The following is a 12500-nucleotide window of genomic DNA, read 5'->3' as shown; positions in this document are numbered from 1 at the left end:
ACACACACACACACACACACACACACACACAAACCAGAAAAGAACAAATAAAAAATCCCAGACAGTGTCTTTTTATCGTCACCATATTTTTGGGGAAACTTTTAAACATGAACGATGGCTTCCAGTCCTTTTTCTTTGTTACTTTGGGAAACATTGAGCCACGCTGCCTTCAGTTTGGTGTCATCCTCGTTATGACTTGAAGGAAGTAAAACTGTTTCTGGTCTTCGTCGTATCCATGATTTTCAGCATTTGATTTCGATAAGTTCAGCGTTGACGTTCATGGTTCAGATAAAAAAGAAATGATAAAAATTAAACAAAAGAAAACGAAATACAAACTTTTGAAAATTACATTAAGTTTAGCCTGATCATCTGTATTTAACCGGGTTAATCCCCAAACCGGGTCGAATATCTTCTTTAAGTTGAGTGGCCACAATCAACATGGTGATTAATTTTCTGCGAGTACTTTTGCCTGGAGGGAATTTCTATTTTACCCATGTGTTGTGATTGTACATATTATAGTGATCATAATCGCACGTAGTCCTGCGAAACGTTTCCATGTGAAGAGATTTCTCCGATTTTAACACACACACACACACACACACACACACACACACACACACACACACACACACACACACACACACACACACATAATTGAATAAATTTTATTTTCTGAGGGTAATAGAGTAAGCCAGACAATGCTTTATTTTTTCATCCAGCCCTCGAAGAGGAAACATTTAAATGATACAAAAGGGTGGAATCGTCATATCAATACAGCATACACATTGTAATCATGGTTACATGAATATTAATTTGGCATTTACAACACTACTTAGCTAGAGGAGAATGAGAGGAGAGAGAAATTAAGGGATATATATATATATATATATATATATATATATATAGAGAGAGAGAGAGAGAGAGAGAGAGAGAGAGAGAGAGAGAGAGAGAGTACGACCTGAAAATTAACTTAGATATACTTCAAGCAATTACAATATGAACTGAAATAAGCATGCACATGTTACAAAACACAAAAAAAAGAAAAGTAAATAACGCCAGTTGTAGGAGCAAAAAAGTTTGAAGGAGAGATAGCGACAGAGACATGGAGAGAGATAGAGAGACAAAGACAGAGATGACGTTATATAAGATTTGTATTGAGAGAGAGAGAGAGAGCTGATTAGCTAAGATCAGTATCAGTATCAGCAGTTCAAGGAGGCGTCACTGCGTTCGGACAAATCCATATACGCTACACCACATATGTACAAGCAGATGCCTGACCAGCAGCGTAACCCAACGCGCTTAGTCAAGCCTTGAGAAAAAAAGAAAACAGAAAAAAAAAGAATAGATGATTAAACAAATAAAGAAGTAAATGAATATCTAAATATGAAAAAAAGATGATAATAACACTAATAACACGAATAGTAATAATAATGATAATGATTATAATGATTTAAAAAAATGAGAAGACAATAATGATAATAAAAAAAAAAACAATAGCCAAGAAAACATCGCCATCACCCAGTCTCTTCTTCTTACTTAGCCCTTCCTCCCTCCACCGCCCCGCCCACCACCACCACCCCGCACCTTCTTCCAAACCCGACCAGCCCTGTCCCCACTCCCACCCCGATCATTGATGCGGCGGTTGGGGGTGGTGTGTGTGTGGGGGGGGGGGAGGGGGGAGGGGGTGGCGGAGGTATCTTAACCCCCATGCCACCCCTGTTCTCCTCTCCCCCCACACCCCCTTCACCCCCCACCCCCACCCCCTTCAACCGTCTCCGGTGTCTTCCCAACACCTCTGTAGTCCTGGCCACAACAGAAAAGAGTGATTTATATCCTCTTGTCAGGACATCACTGATGTCACCCGGGGTGTTCTCTGTGTAAAGGGTGTGGGGTAGGGAGGCTGGGGGTGGGGGGGGGGGGTGCTGGGAGTGTGTGTGTGGGGGGTATGATGGCGTGAGGATGCGAGGGGGGTGGGCGGAGGTTCAAGATGAGTGTGGCCATGGTAGATGCTTGTCGATATGTGAAGTCACTTTTATGTTCACAGCTACGGCTGGTATTTAAAAAGAGTTTGAAGGTGGGTTCGTAGCGAAAACTCCATGACACGTATGGTGATTGGTGGGGTGTGTGGGAGTGGGTAGGGAAGGATGAGGGTGAGGAAGGGTGTGGTAGTTGGGTGAGAAGGGGGGTGGTGGAGGGGAGGCCGGTCACCGGTTTTACTGTCTTGTTTTTTCGTGTTTTTTTCTCCCCAGTGTTTGTTTGTTTTCATTCTTTCTTTCTTTCTTACTTGTCTTCTTTCTTTACTGCCATTTTCTTTCTTCCCCGTCTTCTTTTCATTCGTTTTTATTTTTTCGTTTCTTTCTTTGTCAGTCTAAATTTTCATTCTTTCTTCTTGTCATTTCTTTCTTTCTTTCCTTTCTTTTTGTTGCAGGCATGTGACCGCAAATTCACTTTCTTTGAGAGGATACAATACATCTTTATTAATACCGACTGGAAAACAATGCTTCACCAATGGAAGGCAGTTTTGTTTTGTTGTATGAACCGGGGAGTGTGCATCTTGCCTGCAGTGTGATAGGAGAATAATGATGTGCCCACACTTGATACACCCACACATTGCTCCCACACATACGCGCCAGAGAGAGAGAGAGAGAGAGGGGTTTTTTTTTTTTTTTTCTTTTTTTTCGTAAGTTTTGAAATGTATAAGTTTTTAAATGTATAAGTGCGCGCGCGTGTGTGTGTGTGACTGAGTTGAGTGAGTGCGCGGGCGTACGTGAAATAAAGAGTTCGCAATTTCCATTCGTCAGTTAGAATGAGTTATTGAAAAGAATAACGGTATCACACAAGACAAAGACAAAATCTTTATTATCGAGGGTAATAGATAAGCAAGTAACATGTTTTGTTTTTTTTACATCCAGGCCCCCGCCCTATAAGTATCAGTATCAGTAGCTCAAAGAGGCGTCACTGCGTTCGGACAAATCCATATACGCTACACCACATCTGCCAAGCAGATGCCTGACCAGCAGCGTAACCCAATGCGCTCAGTCAGGCCCTAAAGAGGGAATAAAGCTAAAGCAAAAAAATGGGTAAAAGGAAGAAAAAAAATCATAACACAATCAACATAAATCAGTATTTTCCGATCATCCCGCCATTCACAGCCATTCCACCAAAAGCAAAATAAAAGAGAGAAAAAAAAAAAGAGAAAAAAGCATGAAACACACACACACACACACACACACACACACACTCACACACACAAATCATACCGACCCGGAAGTCGGTTCGCGCACGCGCAACAAGCGACCCCTCAGCGTATACTGTGGTGTTTGTAGAATCAAACCTTATTTAAATCTGGTAAAGCTACACCACCATCTCTTCCATCATGACTGCCAGACTATACCGACTTTAACGAAGACGAAGATGTAATCATATCATTCCGGAAAAAAAAAAATTGCCGGAATCACCAGACTGTTTGCTTTTCCGCGCACCCTAGCGCTCAGTTCAGCTTGGTTTGCAGTGACCTCCCTTCTGTCTGTGTCGAATTTTAGTTGGAAGATCAAGGGGGGGGGGGGGGGGGAATCAAGTGGGTCGTGGGAGGAGTGGGTGGCATATTTTTTCCTCTAATTTTGCGTATTTTTCATCGAAACAAAAAAAAAAAAAAAAGTTGCTGCGGTTTTAATTTATCGGTTTCATTACTGTTGCTGCTACCTCGAGTGTTATAACAACTACAGAAGCTGCTGCTGCTGCTGCTGCTACTACTACTACTACTGCTGCTGCTGCTGCTGCTGCTGCTGCTAGTACTATCACAAATCTGCTGATACTACTGCTACTTGCACTTCTGTTGCTGTTGCTGTAATCGGTTGAGTTTTTCTGTACTTGAAAGCAGTTCGATACAGTGGGCCAATCACTGGAGTGTGTGTGTGTGTGTGTGTGTCTGTGTGTGTGTGTAACAACAATAACAATAATGGTTTATTCAGTTATTGCAGGCCATCTGGCCCATATAAACAGGAGAAATGCTTGAAGATAACAAAAGATATAAAGTGAGTGGAAAAAAAGTGAAGTTTTTACTGTTGAAATCACGTGCACGTCAAAAGGACACACATTGTTTCAATGTGACAACACGTAAGTATATTTTACAGTAGTTGTAATGTAACTTTACTTTCACTTTCAAAGTTTTCAAACATTCATTAATGTATGCTGCTTCTTTGAATGTCAGTTTAGCTGACAGATTGGTACACAGTAACTGTACTTTAAAATCTGATGGAAGTCGATTGTGTGTGTGTGTGTGTGTGTGTGTGTGTGTGTGTGTGTGTGTGTGTGTGTGTGTGTGTGTGTGTGTGTGTGTGTTCAGGGTGCCTTCAGGACGGCAAGCACTACCGGCTGGAGGAGCGCTGGAGTCCCGTTTTGATCCCCCGGGGGAAGATGCACTGCGTCAAGTGCGAATGTCTGACGGTGAGTTGCTGTATTGTATCGTGTTGTATTGTAGTATGTTGTCTTGTATTGCATTGTATTGTATTGTATCATATTGCATCGCACTGCATTGTACCGCATTGCGTTGTATCGTATCGTATCGTATCGCAACGTAACGTAATTTTACTTTTGCTTACGTTTTACTACCGCGTCACTTAACAACTGTCACTGCCCCCTCCCTGCCTCCCACGCCCCCCACCACCCCCCGCGCCCCTACCCCGTTCACCCCCACGTGTACAACTTGTCGTGGGCGGAGGATGGTGGTGGTGGTGGGGGTAGGGGGGGCTCGGGGGATGGTGGAGGAGGGATGTATCTTTGTAGGTCGTCAGTGTCTGACGTGTACTGACTAGTTGGTGGGGACGGTGGTGGTAGTGGTGATGATAAGGGTGGTGGTGGTGGTGGTGGCCTGTTTCTCATTTCTTCCATCCTTCAGGAACTGAGTTTGTTTGGGTGTTGTTTTGTTTGGGTTTTTTTTCTTCTTTTTTTCGCCCCTCTTCCCTCGTCTACACCCCACCCCCCTCCATTCCTCTTACCCCTACCACCCCTGCCCCAGAAAAAAAGAGAGACAAAAACAAGGCAATTAGTCTTTGCTTCCCCATGTTTCCCATGTCACGTTGTGTGTATCCACTTATCTTTCCACACACCGCCGTCTCTTTCTGTCTCGATCTGTGAATTCTCTCAGTGATTCTTTTCCAGTATTCCTCGTTCCCATCGCTGTGTGTGTGCGTGTGTGTGTGTGTGTGTGTGTGTGTGTGTGTGTGTGTGTGTGTGTGTGTGTGTGTCTCGTTTTTGTCTCTGTCTCTCTCTTTCTATCTCCGTATCTGTTTCTCTGTATGCGTGTGTTTCTCTTTATTTCTCTCTCTTTCGTTGTCTACGTTTCTGTCCTTGTATGGTATATGATTGTAAGAGAGAGGCACACACACAGACACACAGAGAGACACACAGACACAGACACACACAGACACACAAACACGCAGACACACACACACACACACACACACACACACACACACACACACACACACACACAGCTTCTTAGTATATGCAGATGTTCAATACAAACCATTATTGAATTCACTGCCCTGGCAGTTATGAATATTGTATTTGCCCTTCTTAATGCAGATTTAGCAACAGACAGTTTTACCCTCACATTTTGAATAAATAGCTCATTTGAAAGTTTTATACACTGACAGTGACTTTATAATATTTGCGAATGACATACCATTTCTCAAGACAAGACTGGCTTATTGTCGATACCAAGCCACAGAATGAAATGTAAATAAACTTAGTTCGAGAAATGTGCAGGAAATGGGTTTTCCAACTGCACCGTGAATAGAATTTTTAAAAAAAGTTACTTCCCGTATATAGGTAGCTAAAGTTCCAAAGTAATTTAGTGTTTTAATTACATTTATCGATTCCTGCAGACACAAAAATCACAATTCAAATTGATTTAACCCTATGTTCCTCAAGGTGTTTACAGTATTAAAAGTCAGGTGAGTGATTTTTTTTTCTCAGAATTATATCAGTTCTTCTAAACCTGTACATAAAACAAACGTGTTATTTTCTGAATATGAATACCGAACTCGCCCACCCCGATTAGCCCCCATCCTATTTCGTTTTTGTTTTCCTGTTCAGAAATCGCGTGATCCAGGAGCTGAGTTGTCATCTGCACTGTTAAACAGTGAACAGCTGGTTGTCAAATTCAGGACTCTCAGTTGATACGTACATATGCAAACAACAACAACAACAACAACAACCAACGAAACAAAAACATCAAGGTCCCTGTTTATTGATTAAGCAAACCACAATCACCCGCACATGCTTTGCCTGTACACCTTCACTCGTGGGGAAGGGCGGCAGCTTAACTCTTTCCATACGAACGGCGAAAGAGACGACGTCAATAGCGTTTCACCCCAATTACCATCATCAAAATATTGCAAGCGGAAGGCTCTTATACTGAAGACGTGCATGTTGACAAAGAATACCACAATTCTGACGACGGAAGCTAAAGGTTGGGTCATTCAGACACCCACTGGACATCCGAGGGGTCTCTGTAGAGGAGAGAGAGAGGACTGGCCGTACTGAGTGAGTTAAGAGACGATTTCTTCTTCTTCTTTTTTTCTTGTGTGTGTGTGTGTGTGTGTGTGTGTGGTATACTTACGAACATCACGTAAGGCATAGAAAAACAACAAAAAACAAAAATAAACAGCTGACTGCTTCTCCGAGTTCTGTGCATGCAAGCACGTGGCGGCGTGCGGTCACACACACAAAAAGAATCCACTGTCTTTTTGCCCCGTGTTCCACGCCAGAGATCCCCGCTATGATTTCATTGGTATGTGTCATCGCGTGACGTATCAGTGACGGTTAGTCGTCGTGCGTTTGATACCTTCGACAATCTATCGGAAGTGATTTGCAGTGTTTGCAGTTATTGATACGGCTAGCGTGGTTGTAGGTACAGGCGCGAGATGACGCGCGCGCGCACACACACACACACGCGCGCACGCACGCACCACACACACATATACGGATGCACACACGTACACACGCGCGCGCTCACGCACACACACACACACACACACACACATACACACACACATGCACACACACACACACACACACACACACACATGGATGTGCACACACACGCACACACAGACACATGGATGTACACACACGCACACACACACACACATGGATGCACACACACACATGCACACACACACATATACACACATGGATGCACACACACACACACACACATACACACACACACGCGCGGACGCGCGTGTGCACGTACACCTGCGCGCACACACACACACACACACACACACACACACGCACACACACACACACAAACACACACACACACACACACACACACACACACGCACGCACGCACGCACACACACACACACTACACACACACACGTTTGGTTGTTTTTTTTTGTTTTTTTTTGTTGCTTGCTTTCTTGGGAGTCGAGACATCTCATGGGCGTGTTCGTAGTTTTTCTTCCCCCCCAATCAGTGATCTGATATCTTGTTATTCTCTGTCTTTGCCTGTTTATCGCACAGCTGACAGACTAAAAAAGATGACACGACACAGCAGTTTGTTGGGCTGCCAAAATTCTTTTCGGGTTCCTTGATTGTGGACGGAGACAAAAACGGGACATAGAAGAGGGCAGTCAGGCATGATGGAACTGGTTTTTTTGTTTCACAACGTAACGGAGGAAATTTATGTGCCCCGGTCTGCACGTTAATGTTGGGTGGGGCTGTATGTAGTTTCGGGAAATGGTGGAGAACCATTGTTTTGCTTCAGACATTTCTCACGCCACAAAGATGAACACAGCTCATTTATTGAAATGGGGCACACAACAGTTAGGGTCGGTAAGCACCCCGCCCCCCTTTTCCCCCACGCTTGAAGGCAGACAGACATACACGTATGCTCGCTCTCGCACACGCACGCACGTACGTACACACATACACGCACATGCACACGCACGCACACACACACACACACACACACAGCGCGCGCACACGGTTTGAGCGTGATTTCATTCTCCAAATAAATAAACACATTTCAAACAGAGTATCAACAAACTGAAGCTAATAAACACGTATTTGACTCATACACAAGTCATGCTTCCCAAGCAATTGACAATAATTTTCCCTTCTCTAACAGCAGAAAAATATAGAAAAGAAGTAGGTATAGAAGATGTAAGGGTTTAAATTCAATATTCTTGTATTTCTTTCAGAATGAAGCAAGTGGAATTTATGAGTTTGGGTGGGTTCTATAGCAGTTTGGTACACGTTTGTGTGTCTGATGTTGCAAGTGGAATTTATGAGTTTGGGTGGGTTCTCTAGCAGTTTGGTACACGTTTGTGTGATGTTGCAAGTGGAATTTATGAGTTTGGGTGGATTCTATAGCAGTTTGGTACACGTTTGTGTGTCTGATGTTTCAACAACAACATCCCCCCCCCCCCTAAAAAAAAAGAAAGACACAAACAAAAAGTGAAATTCATGAGCAATGGCTTTCATGGATTCTTGCATTCTCGGTGAATTATCGAAACGCTGTTACGGGCATTGTATTATTGGTTCTTCTGAACTCAGTTACACAAACATTTGGTAAAACTGTAAAATAAACATCTTGACCAAAAATCTGGTTCAACCTTCATGTAACTGATATACACAAACCACCACTAAACAGTCAAAACAAAAATTAAGATATATATATATATATATATATATATATATATATATATATTCATGTCTTGCAGTGGTGCAACAGTTGATAGCAAACTTGTTTTTGAGCAAGTAGTTTGTAGTCCGCAGTATTGTCGTCAAATTAGTTTTGTTACACAATATATCAAAGGCTGATGATGGGGGAATAGTCTGTTTACTAATTAAAAACAAAACAAAACAAACAAAAAGAAAAAAAAGAAAAGAAAGAAAACAAAACCGTTGATAAATTCTGTTCCGCCAATCAGGTTTGAAGAATTCCAGATGAGAAAATTGTGCAAATGTTAAGTTGAATATAGAGTTTGTATTATTTGGAAATTATTACCAAAACAGATGAAATATTTGACTATATCATTCTAGTGGCGAAACATTTCATTTATAAATGCAGAATAAATAAAATCAAACCATATATAAAGTACTTCCTAACAGTCCTAAGAAACATATAAAACCGAAAAATACATACACTCGATGGAAATTATGTCCATAGCATTTTATAGAAAATGGCACCCACACATAAAAATGATGGAAGGCAACGAGGACAGACAACCATGAATGTAATGTTTGTTCTTTTATTCATTTTTATTTTCCTTTCATTTTTTACTTTTTTTTTGCAGTGCATATGACTTTTTTATTTCTGCTTTTTTTCTCTGTATAAAAACAATGTTGTGTTGTTGTTTTCCTGATTCACAGTTTAAGTAATGCACAATAACAAAAATTATTAATTACAAATATTAGTTTTGTATGTTTGTCTGTATGTATTAAATGTTAAACTCGAATAAAAAATATCTATTAAAAAGAAAAAAGAATTCCAGATAAACTCATGTACAGAAGAGAGGTCTTCTGGGCAGGTTAATGGATTACTGGGTTATGGGCTAAAAGTCATATAGCTTTTGACGGCCATCGGGAGGGACAGTTAATGGCTAGGCACAGGGTGGCGGGTACCCAGTGCTCTTCTTACGTCGTCTTAACTCACTCAGTACGGCCAGTCCTCTCTTCTCCTCTACACAGACCCCTCGGATGTCCAGTGGGTGTCTGAATGACCCAACCTTTAGCTTCCGTCGTCAGAATTGTGGTATTCTTTGTCAACATTCGCGTCTTCAGTATAAGAGCCTTCCGCTTGCAATATTTTGATGATGGTAACTGGGGTGAAACGCTGTTAACGTCGTCTCTTTCGCCGTTCGTATGGAGAGAGTTAACCTTCCCCAACCGATTTCGGGGTGGCCTCGCGGAAATGAATAGAATGGAATTTATTTGTTGGTTCAGACGGGCGCAGTAGCCGAGTGGTTAAAACTTTGAACTTTAAATCTGAGGGACCGGGGTTCGATTCTCGGTAACGGAGCCTGGTGGGTAAAGGGTGGAGATTTTTTTCTGATCTCCCAGGTCAACATATGTGCAGAACAGCTAGTGCCTGAACCCCCTTCGTGTGTACACGCAAGCAGAATATCAAATACGCACGTTCAAAATGCTGTAATCCATGTCATGTGCCGTTACTGAGATTCGAACCTGGGACCACTCGGCTACTGCGCCCGTCATACCCAGCGAAGCAGAAAGCGGGTTGGTTGGTTGGTTGGTGCCGAACTGTTCTTCGGCGGCACAGCACCGGCTGCCATGTTGGTGGTTGTGAACACTTTATCACCACAATGACACCAGTCCCCACATATACACACACATGAGAAGAGAACGAGATTGGCGCGGACTACCCTGAACAGACTGAGGGCGGGACGGAGAAAGAGAGACAGAGAGAAACTTGAAACTTTTTATTGTCATTGCCTACAAAAAGGTCTTTCGACAAGGGGGGTGGGGGGGGGGGGGATGGGTGGGATGATATTTGTTTCGATGCTCACTGATCATAAATCATTATTATTTCCCATAATGCTCAAATAAATTATAAACACTGAAGATCAACAAAGATTTACGTCACGGTTGCAACATAATGTGCAAAGAAATGAAACAAACAAACAAGAAACAATAAACAGTAACAACAAACGTAAAATACTTTTGAGATTTGACCATCCATTCACACGTTATTTTTTGCAGTCTCTACTTTCCCTTCAGAACAATTCAGCATCAGTATCATCCATGGTTTACTACCTTCAAACTCCTTGTTGACTCACATGCGTAAACAAAGTGAGTCTATGTTTTAACTCGGTGTTCAGTTCTCTCTCTCTCTCTCTCTCTCTCTCTCTCTCTCTCTCTCTGTGGTAAGCTTTAATATTGCCATTTTCTCTGAAAATACTTTGTCTGCCATTACCAAAATTGGCTTAATCATATGAAAAAAATATTCACAGTCATACCAATAACAGGTTGTAAGTCTCCCGAATTGAGCCGTATTTCCGAATCATTAACGGTTTATTTCGTTGAGATGTGTTCCGCAATCAGAAAATTCTAAAAAAACCACTTTCCACAAGTTTGGCTGACTAGAAGGTAGGTTGTTTTCAAAGACGACATGACCTCGTGTTCCTTGTTCACAATTAAAAGGAAAGAAACACAAATTTTGGACAGAACACTTACAGTGATACTAACTACACCAACGACTTGTTTACTGCATATAAATATTCTAAAGTAGACACTGAATTAACTGGAATGAACATAAACTGAATCGATCGTTTCTTTCAGCCCATTGTAGACTGGCTTGCGCAGATCTAGAGATCTACCCTGTGTTGCGATGTACTTGAAGGAGATAGCAACGTCTCCTTTACCGCCGAAATAAAAGAATAATCGAGAAAAATAGAACAAACACACACACACAAAAAAAAACATGATTCAAACGTCGTCATTACCGATTACGTCCACAACAATCATATCTATTTATCCCACGAAGAAGAAAACGTTAACATTGCTTTAAAATTTAAATTAAGTCATTTGACGTCAGTTGTGCCGCATCCTTGGGGATTAGTCAGTATGCATCAGAACTGAATATGCGGTGTTCGATCCCGCTCACATGCCTTTATTTTCTTCTTTTTTCTCCCACGCTTATTTTATATATTATATTTAATACAGAGCACAATTCATCGATTTTTTAGATATATTTTTTTTCTCCTCATGATTCCTTTACCGGATAAAGCGCGAAGCACTAGTGTCTTGAAGGCTTTGCCTGTTGTTTTGATTATTGTTTTGAAACTCTTGTCTAATTTTTTGTGCCTCTGCGATGAACTCAGCAACTGATCTAATAGAGAGAGAGAGAGAGAGAGATTCCTGTGTGTGTGTGTGTGTGTGTGTGTGTGTGTGTGTGTGTGTGTGTGTGTGTGTGTGTGTGTTTGGGTGCATGTGTGTGTTAATACACGCACGCACACATACATTATACATATAAGTATGTAGATGTATATAAGTATGTAGATATATACATATATATATGTGTGTGTGTGTGATACACATACACATATATATATATATATATATATATATATATATATATATATATGTGTGTGTGTGTGTGTGTGTGTGTGTGTGTGTGTGTGTGTGTGATACACATACACATATACATACATATATATATATATATATATCTACACACACACACACACACACATATATATATATATATATATATATGTATATACACACCGATATATACCGATGTGTGTGTGTGTGCGCGCGCGCGTGCGCGCTCGCTCGCGCGTGTGCGCGTGTCTGCCTGAGTATGTAAGTGTAACCGCGAGCGCACCCCATCCATTGATTCCGGCACTTGCGTGCGTCTATTAAAAAAGAAAGATAAAGATAAAATAAAATAAAAAGGAAAGAGAGAAGGCAGAGAGAGAGAGATAGATAGAGAGGTGGGGAGGTGGGTTGGGGTGGGGTTT

General features: G+C 41.7%; 1 protein-coding gene across 2 annotated transcripts in view; it reads left to right on the top strand.

The window, feature by feature from the left end:
• LOC143287636 (chordin-like) overlaps positions 1-12500 on the top strand; it is a 145922-nt gene that overhangs the window by 16715 nt on the left and 116707 nt on the right. For both annotated transcript variants that reach the window (XM_076595757.1, XM_076595756.1), the window contains exon 2: positions 4346-4446. In XM_076595757.1, coding sequence (XP_076451872.1) covers positions 4346-4446 — 101 coding nt within the window. The remainder of the gene's footprint in view (positions 1-4345; positions 4447-12500) is intronic.

The sequence above is a fragment of the Babylonia areolata genome, chromosome 11 (assembly GCF_041734735.1).
Source record: "Babylonia areolata isolate BAREFJ2019XMU chromosome 11, ASM4173473v1, whole genome shotgun sequence".
Classification (NCBI taxonomy): domain Eukaryota; kingdom Metazoa; phylum Mollusca; class Gastropoda; order Neogastropoda; family Buccinidae; genus Babylonia; species Babylonia areolata.
The sequence above is the reverse complement of the archived record's forward strand: the minus strand, read 5'-3'. Positions and strand labels throughout refer to the sequence as shown.